This window comes from Gallus gallus, chromosome 34 (genome assembly GCF_016699485.2).
Source record: "Gallus gallus isolate bGalGal1 chromosome 34, bGalGal1.mat.broiler.GRCg7b, whole genome shotgun sequence".
Lineage (NCBI taxonomy): Eukaryota > Metazoa > Chordata > Aves > Galliformes > Phasianidae > Gallus > Gallus gallus.
Genome location: NC_052565.1, coordinates 2,056,485 through 2,074,988, shown reverse-complemented (window position 1 = coordinate 2,074,988; position 18,504 = coordinate 2,056,485). Strand labels below are relative to the sequence as shown.

Genomic DNA, 18,504 nt, shown 5'->3' with positions numbered 1-18,504 from the left:
AGGGGGAAGATGGAGCCCAACAGAGAGCAGAAGAATTGCAGGGGGAATCCCTTCTTGGATGAGTGAGTCCTCTGACCCACAGAGGGGCGCTTCTTTGTTCACCCCCTGGGGAAGGGTGATACCAAGTTTCCCCTCCCAGCCTGCTGCCCCTGCCACTATTAGGCAGGGATACAACACAAGAACCCATCCATTTCTCTGCACACAGCTGTGTGATTAATTACAGCCTCCCACAGTACAGCTCAAAGCCCTTTGCTGCTCTTGCAACCAAACACCAATGCCTCTGCCCCTATGCCAGCACGTTAACAGCTGGGCAGGGTGCTCCATGCAAGTGGGTCTTATCTTAAATCTTAAAGACTTCCAGCTGATTTTGTGGTCAGTGGGGTTTGCTTTTTTCCCTGCCAACTGGAATACAATAAAATCTGGTTGCTTTCTGAACATAAAAGCAGTGAAATGTTTTTTTCCTTCTTCCTGCATTGCTGGTTTCTGTGCAGGTGTACAGCCAAGCTATCAGCTTCAGCCTCTTCTTCCTGCTTTCTGAGGGATAAAATGCATAATGTTTATGTGCATTTATAATATCTGAGTATACTTTATAATGTAATTCATCTGATTCTCTAAGCCAGTGCTCCTTTGAGTGCTTCTGCTCTGCTTGCTCTCAGCCCTTCTGTTTCTCCCCTCCTCTGGTTCTCCCTCTCCAGCAGCAGACACCAGGATGTGGCTGTGGATGTGTGTTGCTGTAACAACAGGACTGAGAGCTCTGGAGGTGTGTGCTGTCCCCAGTGTTTTACAAAGGAGGTAAGTTCTGTTATTCCCTATAGGGAAACTGAGGCAGAAGAGCAGTGAGGACTTGGGGGCAACAAGGACTGGGAGGAAGGCTTTGGGTGCTGGGGGTTTTCTGCAGCTCCCCTGCATTCAAGTTGCATTTGTTTTGTGTTTTGCATCAGTTTTTCAGCAGCTACAAAGGCCAAAACCCTGCCCTGAGCTTGACTGAGGTTGTCACCTTGTGTTTATTATGGGTTAGGCTGGGTCTGAGCTCTACCAGGCACAGAAGGGTGAGGTGGGAGCACATCTCCTGGGAAGATGGGGTGCACCAGGGGAGCCTAATTGGCTTAATGAGATTCTAAAGCCAATCTTCCACCTGGTGAAGATGAAAAGAAGTTCCCCAGACTCTGCTAGGGGGAAGGGGATGCTCTGTGCTCTGGCGCTGGACCACTTGCAGTACAGTGTGGGCTGAGAGCTGGTACCAGAGCAAAGGGAGGACAAATTGGCCCCAAACCACCCAGCAGCTCCTACCATCAGGATGCAAAGAGTTCCTGGGCAAGTTGGGGCAATCAGTGCTGTTCTCAGGGGATTTAGGCACTGATGGTGGTAATGAGAAGTTTCAGTTAGCTTTATGCAAACTGCGAGAGCATCTTTGCTTAGTCAGTGCCCTCTTAATGGTGTTTTGTTTTGGTTTCTTTTTTTTTCCTGGGAGGAAAATTATTTGGAGCTCCACCCGGCCTTAATGAAGACGTGTAACCCCATGAGTTGGCTCCTGCTCCATGCATGCAAGAAGAGAGCTGTGCTTTGGAGGGAGGTTTGTAAGCTCCTTGCATGCAGAATATTGGTAGATTGAGGGATATGGGAGACCACTGATGGGAGGGGTTTGTCAGGGGATATGGGGCTTGGAGCTGCCTGTCAGACCCCTCTAAGTGTTGACATTTGAGATCCTGAGGCAAAGACAAAACCAACCCTTCTTCTCCCCAAAAAGAAGCCACTGCGTAACTGAATTGCTATGTAGATTTATTGGAGATGCGAGGCCATAACTGGGATAAAAGCCATTGACAAGCATTGCTGACAAAATGTGAAGTCGTTAGAAATAAATCACTGCGTCCTCTCCCCTTCCCAGACCTCAAATAGGATAAATGTACTTAGACTAGCAGCTCAATTTATTAGGTACTGGTGAATTGGAAAGGTGATTGATGCTGATGCCATGTATTTAAGGCTGGATCTGGATCCCTTGAACATGACAGCAGAGGAGTTTTGTGACCTGTAGCCAGGCTTATTGATGGATCAGCCCCTGTCATTCCTGACAGTGGGCTCAGGCCCCGTGATCCTTTATTTAGGACGGTATTTATGGCATTAGATGAGCCGGACCATTACAAACCCTGAAGAAAAAGGATAAGTTTCCAAACAGGTAATGCAAATAAAAAGCAAACTACCTCCAAACAGCAACAGCCACTGAAATCCACCCTTTGGGATGTGAAATTGGTATGTGTAGGGAAACTAGGCAATTTTGGGTGAGTTCTGCTGATGCCAGGGGTGTATCAGTAAATCAGGACAGCTGATATAACTAGGTTATAGTAATAGGTTATATATGGGAGTTGCTAATGCAAGAGGGCTGAATGAAGCCCTAATTAGAAGCTCATGGGTGGCAGCTGTTCTGTCCTACACCTCACCCTAATCCTTCGATCTGTAGGAGCAGAAAGAGCAAGAACTAACACCAAGGGCCTCTTACATGAATTGCTCATAAGAAGGGGATTGTGAAGAGGATTTGGGGTTTGCTTCGAGAATTCCCTGGCAGAAACAGCAGATCTCTTTGACAGAAATACCCCTCTTTGCTTTTTGTATCCCTTTGCATGGAAAATAGGTGTGCAACATTGGGGAGCTGGGTGTGTGCGCTCCTGCACCAGCCAGGCTCTTGCTGTGTGTGGGCAGAAGGGTAGGCACTGTGCTTCGTTTCCAGCCTTGCCATTCATCTGCAGCTCTTTACATGGTCGACTTGCCCATGGACACAACCTTCACGTGGGTGCTCCCACTCCTAATGCATGAGCTTCCGTTGGCCAACCCAGCAAAGCCGGGTTCTGGGCTGTAGGCAAGACCTCCTTGGGAATGGCAGACAGCTGTGAAAGGCAAAGCTGAGTTTCAGCTTAGGGAATTGTTGGGAGAAAAGGCTGGAGATGCTCAGGATTGGAAAAAGTTTTATGCTCCGACTTACAGATGTTGATGGGGACGCCTCCTTCTGCACAGAGCCTGCAGAGGAAAGGTTGCACGTGGTTATGTGTGCTCGCATGCAGAGCCCTGTGAGCCTCAAATGTTTGCAGGCAGCAGGACAGCCTCTGTTTGCACCAGTGCAGGTGTGGTGGGACTGGTGGGAAGAGCTGACCTGCGAGGTGGATTTACCACAGGGCAGCTCTGAAAAGCACTGCCCAGTTGGTTTTCCCATTCTGGCACATGGATCTGAAGGGTCTTGTGTTCGTGTTGGCCACCCACCTGCTCTCCTCGCCCTCCAGCAGCTTCTTGTAGGTCGTGATCTCGACGTCCAGGGCCAGCTTGATGTTCATCAGCTCCTGGAACTCCCACAGCTGCCGGGCCAGGTCCTGCTTCGCCTTCTGCAGAGCTGCCTCCAGCTCGGTGAGTTTGCTCTTTGCATCCTTGATGGACATTTCCTTGCGCTGCTCAGCATCAGCCACGGCTGTTTCCAGTTTGCAGCACTGCAAAGATGTTGGTATTTTTAAATGTGATGCGTTTGGAACAGCACTTCTGCATCACTCTGATGGAACAGCACACCTGGTGGTACTCACCTGCTCCTTGGCACTCCTGACTTCTCCGCTCAGTTTCTTGACCATCCGTGCCAGCTCAGCCGCCTCTCTTTTCTTCTCTTGCAGACTATCAGCATTTCTGCCTGCAGTAACTTGCAGCTCCTTGAACTGCAAAAGCCCCAAAGATGTGGGTTTTGCGTCCCCAAAAGCATGTGCTTTGAGTTAAATCAGAGCAACTCTGGGTTTTCAGAGGAAAGATGCACCCACATCCTCCTTCTGGCTGCTTTTCTCACCTTGCCTTTACACCAGGCTTCAGTTTCTGCCCTGCTCCTGCAGGCAGTGTCCTCATAGTGAGCCTTGACGTTGGCAACAATGCCATCCAGGTTGGGATCCCAGCTGTTGTCCATCTGCACAACCACTGCCGTGTCTGAGATGTGGGCCCGCAGCTGGTGGCTCTCCTGGAGGTGACAGTGAGATGCTGGCACTGTGATCCCATCCAACCCCACTCGCACACTTGGTCCTCCCTTTGCAGTGACAGCAGGGGGGTGGATTGTTGGTCCCCCGTTCACCATAAGGGCTGACCATTGCCCCACATTACCCATTCTTCCCCTCTCCTTCAGGATAGACCTTCCAGATCTGCCTGAGAAATGCAGAGCTGAAGCAACAGGGAGCTGCTTACCTCCTCGTAGAGCACCCTGAGGAAGCCAAACTCTCCTTCCATCCTTCCCACCTTGGCCCCCAGCTCTGCTTTGTTTAAGAAAAAGCATTCCACGTCCTGGAGTGGCAGTGGGGAGAGAAGGAGGAAGTTGATTAGAGGAAGCTGATTAGTGAGAGCCGACTCGGGGCTGCCCTTGGGGTGGGGGACTTTGGGTGCAGGTAGTGTGGCTGCACGCCAGCTCCCGCTTGCACAACTGCTGCTGGTCTGAGTTCAAGCACACCTGAGCACCAGCTCCTGCTGGTACTTGTTCTGTGCGATGCTTTGGGGAGAGAAATCACTGCCTGCATGCACCCCAAAGACCTGGACACAGCAGGAGGGTTCAAATGGCCTTAGCTCACCTTCTTCAGGGCAATCAACTCCTTCTCAGTGCTGCTCCGCCGGCTGCGTTCATCCTCATATCTGTGTGGGAAAATGGGAAACTTCAAGCTCAGCACAATTACATCTTTGTTTGCGATTCTGCAGCCTTACTCCAAGAAATGGAACTCCTCCTATTTATTTTTTTTTCCCCTTTTCCCCAGATGATATTAAGGGATGTTTTGTTCTTGTTCCGTAGCCCATGGGAAAGCAGGCTTGCTTTCAGAGAGCAGCAGAACTGTTCTGATTTGACTTCTGCACCAGAGAGCAGAGGACCGCTTGGAATTGCTGTAAGTGTTAATTCCTTGTGTTAGGAAAGAGTGGGAGAATCTAGAGGAGATGCCTCCTCTGTTTGGTCCACCTCCATAAGCTGGGACATGGTTTTATGATCCTGTTCTTTGGGGACCGTTTATTATATCAAAATGTTCTCACTTACATTTTCTTATTGGTTTCCAAAGCCTCTTGGACTGCTTTCAGTTGTGTTTCTAACCGGGCTCTGTTGCACCCCAGTGCTTCCAACTGCTTCTTCAAGTTCCCAATACAAGCCTCCAACATGGGCACGATGGTGTTCCTGCCATGTTTCTGACCCTTCAGAAAGCTCCACTTGGTCTCCAGCACCTCGTTCTGCTGCTCCAGTAATCGCACCTGAATCCCAGAGAGCAAAATAGGAAATGAGATGAGGGTTAAGTGGCTGTGAGAGGTGATGTCCATGCAACAGCCATAAAGTGCACCCCTTAGTACACCTGAATACAGTGTTTCCTGCTCCACTGTTCTTTTGTGCATATGGTTTTTGTGGGTAAGCCTTGTGGAAATGCATAAAACCCGTAACACGTCTAGAAAAGAACACCTTGGTGCTCAACTGACATTCTGAAGTTGTCCTCAGTGTCTAAAACAGAGCTGTATTTCCAGGATTTCTCGCCCTTTCCATGCTAGACCTCCCTGGGACTGGAGCTGTGGGGGGGTTTCTCTGCTCACCTTCTCGATGAAAGAAGCAAATTTGTTGTTGAGGGTCTTGATCTGCTCCTTCTCTTGGTACTTCATGGTCTGCACGTTGGGGTCGAGCTCCAGTTGGAGTGGTTGTAGCAGTTTCTCATTGACAGTGATGGGTACGATGGTGCACGGCCTGGAGGATCCACCAACCCTGTAGCCAAAGCCAGCACCTCTGCAGCCCAATCCTGCTCCAGCAGCACCTAAACCATATCCACATCTCATAGGAGGACACCTTCCTACAGCTATTCTGGGCCTGGAGGATGCCACACCGCTGAGGCTCCTGGTGCTGAAGGAACCCAACCCGCGCTGGCGACACAAGACTCTACCAAAGCTTTGCCCATTCCTGGAGAGAGCAACAGAGGATGAGCTGAAATTGCCAACACGGCCAACATTGGTGCCATAGGAGCAGGACATGGCTGCTGGTGGGGAGGGCTAGGTGCAGGTGGTGTGCTGGGCCCCAGTGCAGTTCCCTCTGCCTCCAGTGCAGCACCTTCTTCCTTTTATTTGTGGTGAAAACGGGGCGAGGCTGCATGAAACTTCCACAAGATGTTTATGATGCAGAGTAGGAGCTGCTTAGCATACGCTGTGCTCACCAATGGAGAAAGCAGATTTGCCCCATACCGCAATTGAAGACTGCTGTTAATTCAATGGGGTCATCCTGAAGTCTTGTGTAATCACAGTGAAAACCAGGACTTGTGCTAGTGCTCCTTGTTTTCAGGAATGTGAAAGCTTTTGCCTTGTTATAGGTTGGATGAAGATGTCAAGTTCTCACTCATCCAAGTGCTTCCCTAGCTTTATGTTCTGCTGCTACCTCAGCTTGTGAGTAAGAGCTCTGAAGGAGAATGCAGCTGTATATTAGGAACTATTTCTTCTCTGACAGAGTGGTGATGCATTGGCACAGGCTGCCCAGGGAGGTGGTGGTGTCACCATCCCTGGAGGGGTTCAAGAACCATGGAGATGTGACACTTGGGGACATGGTCAATGGGCATGGTGGGATGGGTTGGGGTTGCACTGGGAGATCTCGGAGGTCTTTTCCAACCTGAACGAGTCTGTGATACAACCAGATGTTTAATAAATGATATCAGTAATAAATGTGAATTCATTGAGAGTTAGCAAACAAAGCCTTGAGTTCAGGTTAGTGATAGATGACCGCATTTTTGTTGCCTTTCCATAGGCAAAGCCAACATCTTTGAATGCCTGGCAAATGTCATTGGGACCAGGTGTGTTTGTCAAGGAGGTTTTTCTGCAGATTCCTGGTGAGTGTTTTCCATTGTAACTTATTTTGAGGGCTGTTAGTTGAAATAGAGACCTGCGTTTGGAACACGATGGCTGTTGTGGATGCTCCAAATCGGCCAGATCCTCAGAAAAAAATGCTGTCTCCTTGTCCCTAAGCTCTAGGGCTCCTTCCTTGCTTGGGGCTCACTCCTTTGCGTCCCACATTGGGTGAGTGCCGTCATTGCAGCATCGAGGCTTCATTCCTCCCACCTCTGCTATTCACATGTGTGTGCGTCCATGGCTTGGAGAGATGGGAATAGCGTTGGAGCCCGCGTCACCGTGTGGGAGGGCAGCATGCTTTCTAGGGGCAGGGTGGAAGTTCCAAGCTAATGGCTGGGTTTTGTTTACTGCATTTTTCCCCTTCCTTGTTCAGTGGTTGATTGCAAGCCCAAATTAGTAGCCTCACTGGACTCCTCGGCTCCAGGGCCCTCAAAGACTTTCCAGGGATGGTGCATGAGAGGATGGAGCAAATCTGGTGATTCCACAGTGTCCTTCATCCTCCTGTCAGGTCACCTTGCTCCAGTTTGGGCTCTGGTTCCATTTCATGGCTCTGTGTGTGCATCTCTTCCCTTGGTATCTTCTAAATGCCATTTTTTCCTTCTCCTTTTGGGAAACACTTTCTCATGTTAGTGAGGCAAGTAACACTGAAGGCGGCTGTACAGGGGAAGGGTTGTAAGAGGTAGGTGGCCACACAGGGTACCCATCCCAAAAGGAGAGGGGTCCCTGAATGAAGCTTCAGGTCCTCTGGCTCAATGGGACAAAGGAGCTGAGCATGATGTTGGACTCCAAGAAGACCCACCAAGATGTTTTGAGCTAGATCAGTTAAACCAAGCAGTGCTAGTTGGCTTGAGCAGGATTGGAGTGAGATGCTTGGGTGAGTGGTGAAAGTGGAAGAAGTGTGTGTGGGGGTGAACATGCGGTGGCCCCCCCCCTTTTTTTTTTGTGAGGTTATAGAGGATGCACCTTTGATATTGGAGCTCTTTCTGCCACTGTGCAGTGGTACAAGCAGCATCTGGAGTGATGATGCTTTTGCCCCCGGTGCCTCCTGTGGTTACAATTAGAGAGGTGGTGGCTGTAAAGGGAGCTGATGGGCTTGGATGCATTGTTGATTTCCCCCTTGTAAACCTCCTGCAGGCTGGACCAGCACCCACAGAGCGTTTTGCTCCTTACTTTGGATTATCAGCAAGTGCAAGAGTTGAGCAGCTGATGTGTATTTCATCAGTCTGTGGATGTCCCTGTGCATTGCAGGGGGGTTGGGCTGGAAGGCCTTTAAAGGTCCCTTCCAACTCAAATGATTCTATGATCAAAACAGACTTAATTGCTCCCTTTCTCTCGTGGAGGAGTTGGAAATCCACAGCCTGGGAATTACCATTGGCACATTACTGTCCTTGAGTCATCCTTCCCTGGGCTTTGGTGTTTTCATGTTCTCCAGTTGTCTCTGAATCACCCAATTCAGCTCCGTAATTTTGGTTTTTTATGTTACACAAGCTGTGTTTGCCAGCAGCTTCTCTCAGTTCCTCATACTCTGGAGAGAGAAAACACAATGAAAATAAATACCAGAGTGAGGAGACGTCAGTGATGAGAACTGCTGCGTGGTGCTGGGGTTGCAGCCTCCAATCTCAAGCTGTAAGACCGAGATCTTTATCACTGGGGTCACAGCTGACTCATTTACACCATAGCAGCTCTGTGTGTGAAGGTGTTAGCAGAGGATGTACCAAACAGCACGTGGCTGAGACAACAGATCTTTAAAGAGCATCTTCAGCCCAACTTGGGAAGTCTGAAGAAGCAGAAGTGGGGCATAAATCCTTTTGTGAATGTCCCTTGTTGTAGGACTCTGTCAGCCCAGCTTCTTTTAGCGGCGTCCAAAAGCTTTGGATGTCCAAAAGCTTTGGATGACAGCAGTGCTGTCACCCATCTCCAGGCTTTGGTTTCATGGCTGTCTGGATCCGAATGATTCCCTGGGGGCAGCAGCAAGGTGAGCAGTTGTCCTTTTCTATGGCACTGACGTCAAGTAGAAACGGATTCCTTAGGATCTTGCCCATGCAATGCAACAGTAGTGCCTTTGAAATGTGGAGAACTGGTCTGATGTATGCATGGAATACCAAAAATCTTCCTGATCTTAAGTGATGGGCTGTAAGAGCTGAACTCTGTGGGCCTCCCCAAGAGGCATGGGTTGGAGGAAAAGTAAAAGAAGTGGTTACTCTGCATATGGGCTCCTCTGGAGGCTGACTATGGGTGAGGGACTCCACCTTGGCTTCCAGCTTGGCTTTGCCCATGGAGACACTATCCATGTCCCCAAGCACGTCAGAAGGGTTTATGCAATGAAGGAGCATTCTGCTTAATGCCACATGCAATAGGATTACAGCTCCCAGCGCTGCTCCTTTCAAGGACATGAGTTTTACTGTGTTATTAAATGGATTTCCTCTCTCATCCTCTTAGGCACAAGAGGAACGTTGCTGGGCAGAGCAGAGAAGGGTCTGATCAGCTGGGGTACACAAATGTCCCAGAGGGCCACGTTGAGCTACAAACTGACTGACTGACTGAAGGTGGGATTCAACTCCTTTAATTAAATCTTCCCAAAAGTTGGCCTGTAGGTCCCTCTAGAGTCTCTGGAGAGTGAGATGCATTCTCACCGCTGTCCCTCCATCAACGTTCCCTGCTGTTCCTACCAAAAGCCCTACAGAAGTGTTTGAGTTGGTCTGAAAAGCCCTCAGCTCTTGGAGCAGAACACACTCCTTCCCTGCACACCTTTGCCTGTTAATTTCCTCTCCATGCCTGCAAGAGGAAGAAAAAACATAGTTTTACTCCTTTTTATTCAACCTATGCATGAATTTGATCTCTTCCTCTTGCCTCACCTCCAAATGCCCAATGCCAACATGGAGACAGATGCCAACACAAGCTGGACATCGCTGGTGACATTGCATCTTGTGCAGCTCTGCCAACTTAAAATGAACCAGATCCATTCCAGCTCTAGTTTTGGAGCTTTCATCTTTTTTTTTTTTTCTTTCTTTCTTTTTTAAACTTCCTTTTTCCTGTAGTCTTCCATGATACCTTGCATATTGCTCAGTTCTGTTGCCAGCTTGGATCTTTCCCCTCCCAGAACATCCTGCTGCCTCTTCCAGTTGGCAATAGAAGTTCCCAACATTAGCTCAGCGTTGCTGTTGTAACACTTCTGCTCCTGCAGAAAGCCCCATGTGGTCCCTCCAGCCCCTCATTACTCTGCTCCAGCAGTTGGAGCTGAAATTCAGAGAGTAAAGATTTGTTACTGGTGATACAGAAGGGAACAACTACAGTCCCAGAAGCGGCAAATTGAGGGATGCAATTAGTATTGTTCAGGACAGTAGTGGGTGAATGGAGAAAGCAGACACCCAAAGTGTGTCAACTGACATCTTCTTATGAGAAGGCTGTTCTGAAAAATGTCTCTGCTGTTACTGTATGAAAAGCCCTAAGTTACTCATTACAGAGGTGGGATAAAGGAGGGATAATTCTGTTTCAGTTTAGGATTCAAGGGATGTAAAAATGAGGCTTAGAGAACCAACTTCTCTGCAGGTAGCAGCAAAACTGGGTCCATCTGCAGCCTGAGCTTCTTGATGGGGATCTGGGCAATGGGTGTGCAGACCCTGAGGAGTCCACCAACCCCACAGCCAAATCCAGAGACTCCAGCCAACCCCATGCCAGAGGGATCATGGCTATATCTCTGCATTGCCATCCAGGCTCATGCTGCTGACACATCCCAGCCCTGGGCACCCTCTACCACCAGCTCCATGGCACAAGAATCAGTGGTGGATCTCCTCCCGCTCCTGGGGATCCCACAAGAGCAGGAGATGAAACTCCTCCTGCTTTAGGTGAGGTTGGCAAGCCATCGTGGCTGCCTTGAAGGGGAACAAAGGTGGAGGGAGGAGTAGGCAATGCACGTGAGATGGCCTCGTTGGAAACTGTGGGATGAGAAGCAGAGCTTTCACCCTCTTTTCTCCCAGAAAAATGGGCTTTTGCTGCACAACCATCCCCAAATGATCATTTTAAACCACATTTGTGAGCTTGGGGTATTTGGTAATATCCCACTCGTCTCCTTTGCTGAAGAGAAACTTGAGCTGCTTTTAAGCACACATCTATCGTTGGGTTCTGGGCTGTGTTTCTAATTTGAATGGGAGGGAATCCTTGGCCCCATAACAACTGCATTTGCAAACCTCCCTTTTTTTATAATGAGCATGAAAGAGAAAAGCAGAACCAATCATTTGATGTTTGCAGGGCACCAGGCTGTAGAAAGTAGCATTGCTCTGTTTAATGTGTGTAAATAGAAGAATCCACATTAAACTTCTTTGCCTCTCTCCCTCTTCCATACAAAGGTTGGGGGGAGCTAAGAACAATGGCACTGAACTAGGGATGGTTTCCTTGTGTTTTTAACCCCGCTGATGTTACTGCCTCCAGTTTGACTGGTGGGGTGGGGGCTTACAGCCAGGATTCACCCCCATTCAGCTCCCTGGAAACTGAGGATTTGGGGTTTCCTGCTGAAGCTAATGGAGAAAGAGATGTACCCTGTCCTAAAACATCTTCATCCCTCCTGCTGGTGAAGGTCACAGAGGTGTCAGACCATGATCTCCCTCCCCAGAAAGGCAGAGCAGAGGGTGCTGTGCCCTTCTTTTCAGTTGCTCCTCACTCTCCTCTCTTGTTTTTCTGGTTCCACACTAACGATTTAAGCTCCTTACTTACTCAAATCCATTACGCAGTGCGTCCCCCGGGGGTATGGTAGCAGACACTGAGGCTTGACAGAAGTTTTTCCAAAGTACATAGAGTGGATGAGAAGGAGCAGCTCCTCCTAAAGAGTTAATGAGCTGAGCCGAAACCTTCAGAGACTTTCCATGGGGTGGAAATTACCTCCTGGCTTCCAGCAGCGCTGGAACCCAACCATCAGGAGTAAGGGGTGCTATTATTTCAGAGAGAGAAAGCAGCACTTAAGCGCACACTTAAAATTAATCCTCGTTTTTTTCGGCAGATTTTCTCTCCTGGAGAGGAACCCACATCAGTAAGAAGTGGTCAGTGTGCTCCTGGTTTAAAAAAGCAGTAGAAATAATGGTAATAATAATAAGAAAAGGCAGATGCCATGCAAGGTGTAGAGTGCTGCTATTTATACAGCAGCTGGAGAATGCCAGGTCAGGTTAGTCCTTGCTGAGGTCTCACGGTTCTGGGTTGCCTTGGGTCTTAAACTCTTCCCACGTGGCCTTCAGCATCAGTGATGGCTCATTGATAGGGATGTTTGGATAGGAGGAGCAGTGTTCAATTGCAAAGAAATCTGGAGAAGTAGTATGCTCCTTACCCAGCCCTACTCACTCAGCTCCTGAACTCTATCAGGGATTCAGAAGTGAATGTCTGACATGGAGAGCAGTCCTGATCCCACTCGACAGATAATGACAACTATGCCAGCATGGATGGGTGAAATGAGCCTCACCTTGCTAATGAAGGAGGCAAATCTGCTGGTGAGGGCTTTGATCTGATCCTTTTTCTCCTAATGCACTCACTGCACTGGGGCTGATCTCCAAGTTAATATTGACCAGGAGGTTTGGGTTGACCACAATCCCTTGAATCCCTCCAGGGCCACATCTTCTTCCAAACCCAAGCCCTCCATCACACCCACTATGGCTGCACCCTGACCTGGCAGAGCAGTGCCCTCTGCTCCTGGAAATCCTCTTGCTTCCCTCTGGGCTGGGAAGGCTCCTGCTGCCAAACCCACTGCAGATCCATCCCACACTTCCTCCATTGCTGTGGGACATGGAGAAGGAGCTGAAGGTGCTTTGGGGAATGGGCGCAGTGGTGGAAAGAGCACCAAACCCCTCAGAGGTCCTGACGTGTGGCTAGCTAACTTCAGTGTGGCTGCAGAGGGATGAGATGGGAGATGGACAAAGATCTCCAGGTTTGGCCCTGGAGTGACCCCTGCCTTAAATCCTTCTGTGTTCTGGGCTTGTGCAGAGGGCTGGGTGGTGGAATCATAGACTCATTAAGGCTGGAAAAGACCTCTAAGATCAGCAAGTCCAACCATCAAGCCATCACCACGGTGCCCACTAACTCATGCAGCTCAGTGCCACATGAAGTGTATCAGCTCTCAGTGCTGCACCTGGACACACTTCCAGCCCATTAATCACCCAGCCCTCTGGTGCTCCATGTTGGCCACCTCCAGGCTCATAAAATTAACCAGCCTGTATTTTTCAGGGTGCTGATCTCTTCTGGGAAAATGTATATCTCTACGTCTGATTGTTCCCTTTGGGCTTGCTTTTAGCTTGGTGTCAGTGCCCGTTTAGTTTAAAGCAGATGGAACTGAAGCTGCCGCAAGGGGAGTGGTGGAGATGTGGAAAATGCCAATTTGATGGCTTTGCTAAGGGAAACCTGGCTTTTCTTCCAGGAGCAACATGTGGTCGAGGCAAGGGGCAGCTGGAGGTCATGGTGTGCTCCTCTGCTTTGCAAGCATGAGTTCTTGTGATGAAGGGGATAGTCTGGGAGGCACTTCTGCCCTTCTGCTTGCTACAGGGGAAGCCTGGGTGCTTTGCTTGGCCATAATGCTGGATGCTGAGGTATCTACAGAGAGAAAGCATGCTGGCTGTAGAAATGCAGCTATCAGGTGCCTGTTTGCTACTGGATAGCGTTTGCATGGCCTCCAGCAAGCCAAATTCTGTTCTGCGTGGAAGTGGAAATCATGTCCAGAGATGCCAAAGATGGAAGGGTAGGTGTTGAAGAATGGGCCATTTCCTTATGGTAGTGCACTGTTGTGCTCAGATCTGGAGGATTAATGAGAAGTTGGGCTTTTTTATCTCTTTCTCTAGGCCAGGAGTTGATCAGGGAGTCACGTTTGCCTCCAGCACTTCGCTTACCCAGCATAGCTGGGTCACACTGGACATGGCTCTTCCCTAAAAGGATGAGTCTGGGGCTTTGATGAGTTTTTGCAGTTTCTAATTATGGTGGTACCAATGCCAGCATTTTATCAACCCCTGCAGCTATTGCACGTACAGAACACATGGGCTGAACTTCTTGGGAAAACTGAATTATGTCCCTGCATGAGTCATCACACAAAACCTTGAAAAATTACAGGGGTTTGGGGGTGATCAAGCTGGCATGACACTGCTGAGATGCCACGACATAAATTAGGAGAGAGGGATGTTTTCTCTGGTGTGTGCAGGCAAGAGATGGAAATTTCCCTTTCCCTTGGAGTTTGATGCCAAAAAATCTTGCTGGACAAATGGGAACGGGACGCCCCCACTCCTTGTTCCTGTTGGGTGTAAGTGACAGCCATGGAAGGAGAGGTCTCAACTGTTATGTGTGTGACTTGTGTTCACCTTCTGCTAAAGAGATGATAATGCCACCATGGCCATGTAAAGTCATTGAAATTAAAAGGAAAATGCAACAGAATGAATTTCACATGCCTTTTATTAGACAAACGCTGGGATGTGAGGCTTTTGGAGCATCTAAGAACAAACAGGAGCAAGGCATTTACATAAATAAGGGCAGACAACTTGGAATTCCAAACTTTCTGCAAGTAACAGGGTGAGGACTGCACACAACATGAGGGACAGAGCGGCACATGGCTGTTGGACCTCAGTAGCACCTCTTGGTTGAAGAGCTGCTGATGTACTGCATGCTGGAGCTGCTTCCACCGACCACACATGACCCTGCCATGCCTTGTCCGCTCCCAGAGCTGAAGCCCATTCCTCCAGCACAGAGCCCAGCTCCAGCCCCACTGCTGCCTCTGAAGCCCTGGCAGCTCCCGCTTCCATATCCCGATCCTACAGAGGTTCTGGTCACAGCTGCAAGAGAAGAACACACTCATCAGAGGCACCCACAAACAGATGGACAGAGAGGCTGGCAGACAGATGGAAAAGTCACAAAACTATCTTTGGAGGGTACTTACAGATGTTCACTGCACCAGCACCTTCTCCAGAGAGCCTGGAATTGAGCAGAAGACAGTATGCATTTAAGGGGAGGCCATGAACAAGAGCTGCTTGAAAAGCCGACAGAACATCTGTAAAATATTGCTGGGGGAAGATGCAGAGTTTGCAACTGCACAGCTTGGCTTCACCCACCTGCACTCCTCGCCCTCCAGCAGCTTCCTGTAGGTCGCAATCTCGATGTCCAGGGCCAGCTTGACGTTCATCAGCTCCTGGTACTCGCGCAGCTGCCGGGCCAGGTCTGCCTTTGCCTGCTGCAGGGCTGCCTCCAGCTCAGCCAGTTTGTCCCTGGCATCCTTCAGGGCGATCTCCCCGCGCTGCTCAGCGTCTGCAATGGCTGTCTGCAAGCTGGCACACTGGGGAGGAAAAACAGTGTCTGAATTCCCCATCTAGAGCATAGAGCAGTTCACTGCACCCTACAGTCGTGATGCGTGGCTATAGGTGCAGAAGGCTTTGAATTAACTGATTTAGGATCCAGCAGAACTCACTGAGGTGCATTTATAGTTATTTGCTGGACTTTATTGAGTCTTTGCGTTAGAACCGTACCTGTTTCTTCACGCTGTCAATCTCAGCCCGCAGCCGCTGGACGTGCCGGTTGAGCTCAGAGATCTCCTGCTTGGTGCTGCGGAGGTCATCCCCGTGCCTGCCTGCAGTAGCCTGCAGCTCTTCGTACTGCCAGGGAGAGGAACAGAGGTCAGGGCAGAATCCAGCATTGTAAAGTGAAGCAGTCTGTGAGTATCATATCATGGAACCATGGGATGATTGGGTTGGAAGGCTCCTTAAAGATTACACAGAACCATGTAATCACAGCATGGCTTAAGTGTCATTACAACCCCCCAAGCCCCACCCCTGCTCTGGGCTGCTCCCTCCTCTCCATCAGACCAGGGCCCCATTCATGTCCTTGAGCACCCCCAGTCATGGGGCATCCACACTTCTCAGGGCAGCAGTGCCAGGGTCTTACCACCTTTTGAGTAAAGAATTTTCTCCCTACACCTCACCTCACTTTCCCCCTTTTATCTTAAACCCATTTCCCCTTGTCCTATCACTACCAGATAAAGTAGTATTTCTGCTCAGAGGTGTGTGTCTCTTTTCAATCCCGAACCAGCACTTAAGAGCTTTATGGGTTTATTAAATCTAAAGGCATCCTCTGCTGTAAAAGTCCCAATAGGACCTACCCTTGGGGAGCTGGGAAAGGGAGCATGGTTTGGCCTTTGCAGAACCCATCCTGGGCACTCACCCTGGACTGGTACCAGGACTCAGCCTCCTCCCGGCTGCGCTTGGCGATGTCCTCATATTGTGCCTTCACCTCAGCAATGATGCTGTCCATGTCCAGGCTGCGGTTGTTGTCCATGGTCAGGATGACGGAGGTGTCGGCGATCTGGCTCTGCAGCTGAGACAGCTCCTGACAAAGCAGTGGGGTTTGGGTGAGTCGCTAGGGGTCACGTCTCTTGCTCCAGGCCCCAGTGGAAGACAGAGCTGTGTTTGTAAAGTGATTTTTTTCTGCAGATCTTCCAGGAGGGGTGAATACAGCAGGTGAAATGGAAGAAGTGTGGAGGTACGTAGTGCAACAGAGTGGAAAATAATCCATCCTGAGCTACTGAGGTGGGAAAAGGAAGCAAAGATGTTAGAAAATGGGCAGGATATGAGGGTCCTGGGAAGGTGCTTACTGCTTCATAGAGGGCTCTGAGGAAGTCTATCTCCTCCAGGAGGGCATCCAGCCTGGCTTGCAGCTCTGTCTTGGTCATATAGGTAGAATCCACCTCCTAGGGGAAGAAGCACAGCACAGGAATGAAGCTGCTTCCAGAGGAGAAGCTGCAGTGTTTCTTGCAGCAGCTGTGCAGCAGCAGGAGGTGCAGCATGCATGCACCCACCTTCTTCAGAATCACAAACTCATTCTCAGCAGCTGTGCGCTTGTTGATCTCCTCTTCATATCTGTGGGATGGAAATGGATGGTTGCTATGGGCTTATGCAGAAGTTTTGTAAGTGTTTGTAGGACCTGATTCAACTTTCTTTAGAGGAACAGCTTGGTACCTTGGTCTCCTGGCCCTATAGCTTTCTGCCTCTGAGTTTCAGCCATGGGGTTGTGTATGTCACATATGCAAACTTAATCCTGGGCATTATTAAGAGCTTTATGTCAGGAAAATAATACGACAAAAAAGGCCTTTTTTCCTTGTCTGACTGCACAGGTGCAATGGAGCACTGCCCACCCTGCTCACCAAGCAGACCCCAAACAAAGACTTACTTGCTCTTGAAGTCCTCAGCCAGGCTCTGCACCTTGCTCAGCTCCCCACCTATGTTCTCCTTGTCCGCCAGCAAGCTGCTCAGTTGCCTCCTGAGGTTGTTGATGTAAGCCTCGAAGAGGGGCTCAATGTTGTTTCTGACTGTTTTGTGCCCCTGCTCCTGCAGAAGGGCCCACTTGGTCTCCAGGACTTTGTTTTCTTGCTCAAGGAACCGGACCTGGAAGGAGAAAGCAGCTACTTCAGAAGTAGTGACTTTAGGATGGTTTTCCCTAGCTCTGCTTCCCTACATCCCAAAGCACCATTTCCCCTCTGCTGCTTTCACTGTGTGGGATGAATTAATGGTTTCAAACCAAACAACCTGCAGGTTTTATTCCCTGGCTGCTGCTGATAGAAATAGCTTTGCATCAAAAGCAGCATGGCTCACAGAGATGCAGTTTGCCTTGCTTTGTGCTTTTCCACTGAAGAATCAGCATGGCACAGCCAAGAAATCTCATGGCTCACCTTGTCGATGAAGGAGGCAAATTTGTTGTTGAGGGTTTGGATCTGCTCCTTCTCCTCCTTACGGATGCTCTGGATGCTGGGGTCGATCGCCAGGTTGAGGGGCTTCAGAAGGCTTTGGTTGACGGAGACCTCCTGGATGCCCCCAGTGGGGACAGCGGGGAATCCAGGGCCTCCCATGCCCCCACCAAATCCAAAAGCACCACCAAACCCACAGGAGATCCCAGTGCCAGCACCAAACCCTGCAGGTCCATAGAATCCACTGCCTCTTCCAGCCATAGAGATCCTCTTGCATCCGCCAACGCTGTAGAGGCTTCTGCTTCCAAAACCTCCTCCAAATCCTCCATACCCTGCAGCAGTGCTGCAGCTGCCACCTTGAGCCACGGAACGTGAGACGAACCCGGTGCTGCAGGCACTCGGGATGAAGGCAGATGCAGCACTGAAGCCAGTCCGGCCCTGGCTCCTCACGGTGCACTGCCGAGACATCACAGCCGACGTGAGAGGTTGGAAGAGCAGAGCAGTGAGGATGAGGAGGAGTGCAGCGAGGTGAGGTTGTGCTCCCTGGGCTGAGGTTGGCCCTTTTATCCCCTTACGAGTTGGGGATGGGTTTGGTGTGCTGCTCACCAGACTGATTAACTGGGCTCGGCATGCCTCACCGCGATGCCAATCACCCACAAAGTTGCAGCTGTTGCGTTTTTTGGGACAGTCATGGTCTGGCTGTTGAAATACCTGCAAAAACACCAAAGGCTGCTCACAGCCACCCCTTCCCCACTCCTTTCTGCAGTGCATTGTCCGTGTTGGGTAAGCACTCGCTCATCTCTATTTCATGGGTGAATCAGTCCCTTCCTTGCGTAAAAGCGCATTTTTTCACTCTGCAGCACTCTGCGGTTTGGGAAATCTCTGATTGTGGGTCTATGTTTTCCTTCTGAGATTCTGAGTAAAGCCATCAGCATCAGCACATCGGGCCTCAACTTGTTGGG

At 49.8% G+C, this 18,504-nt stretch overlaps 2 protein-coding genes and 1 long non-coding RNA gene across 4 annotated transcripts; 1 reads left to right on the top strand and 2 right to left on the bottom strand.

Moving 5' to 3' along the window:
• Positions 1-1,762: 1,762 nt before the first annotated feature.
• On the bottom strand, positions 1,763-5,651 carry LOC426897 (keratin, type II cuticular Hb4-like). Of its 2 annotated transcripts, none has more exons than XM_015300378.3 (9): positions 5,566-5,651; positions 5,027-5,235; positions 4,575-4,635; positions 4,198-4,293; positions 3,812-3,976; positions 3,561-3,686; positions 3,250-3,470; positions 2,975-3,009; positions 1,763-2,894 (listed from the first exon to the last, which is right to left on the bottom strand). In XM_015300378.3, exons 1-9 carry the CDS (start codon positions 5,629-5,631, stop codon positions 2,746-2,748), a joined length of 1,128 nt encoding a protein of 375 aa, XP_015155864.3. In that variant the 5' UTR covers positions 5,632-5,651; the 3' UTR covers positions 1,763-2,745. The 2 variants fall into 2 exon arrangements, with proteins under 2 accessions (XP_015155864.3, XP_424505.6); XM_424505.7 differs by having other exon boundaries at positions 1,763-2,879.
• Positions 3,288-14,343, top strand: LOC112530948. Its single transcript, XR_003072665.2, has 4 exons — positions 3,288-3,390; positions 4,790-4,880; positions 5,049-6,836; positions 9,295-14,343. It is a non-coding gene; the product is annotated as an uncharacterized LOC112530948 (long non-coding RNA).
• Positions 14,251-18,068, bottom strand: KRT75 (keratin 75). Its single transcript, NM_001001314.3, has 9 exons — positions 17,528-18,068; positions 17,029-17,243; positions 16,658-16,718; positions 16,454-16,549; positions 16,024-16,188; positions 15,333-15,458; positions 14,922-15,142; positions 14,750-14,784; positions 14,251-14,645 (listed from the first exon to the last, which is right to left on the bottom strand). The coding sequence occupies exons 1-9, from the start codon at positions 18,008-18,010 to the stop codon at positions 14,437-14,439; spliced, it is 1,611 nt and encodes a 536-aa protein (NP_001001314.3). The 5' UTR covers positions 18,011-18,068; the 3' UTR covers positions 14,251-14,436.
• Positions 18,069-18,504: the final 436 nt, after the last annotated feature.

Coding starts and splice junctions, on each gene's coding strand:
- LOC426897 (XM_015300378.3), bottom strand. CDS start 5,631: ATGAAGTACCAAGAGAAGGAGCAGATCAAGACCCTCAACAACAAATTT. Junction 4,294..4,574: donor AGTTGATTGCCCTGAAGAAG/GTGAGCTAAGGC, acceptor CTGCCACTCCAG/GACGTGGAATGCTTTTTCTT. Junction 3,010..3,249: donor CTGGAGGGCGAGGAGAGCAG/GTGGGTGGCCAA, acceptor TTTCCTCTGCAG/GCTCTGTGCAGAAGGAGGCG.
- KRT75 (NM_001001314.3), bottom strand. CDS start 18,010: ATGTCTCGGCAGTGCACCGTGAGGAGCCAGGGCCGGACTGGCTTCAGT. Junction 14,785..14,921: donor CTGGAGGGCGAGGAGTGCAG/GTGGGTGAAGCC, acceptor GCTCAATTCCAG/GCTCTCTGGAGAAGGTGCTG. Junction 14,646..14,749: donor TGCTGGTGCAGTGAACATCT/GTAAGTACCCTC, acceptor CTTCTCTTGCAG/CTGTGACCAGAACCTCTGTA.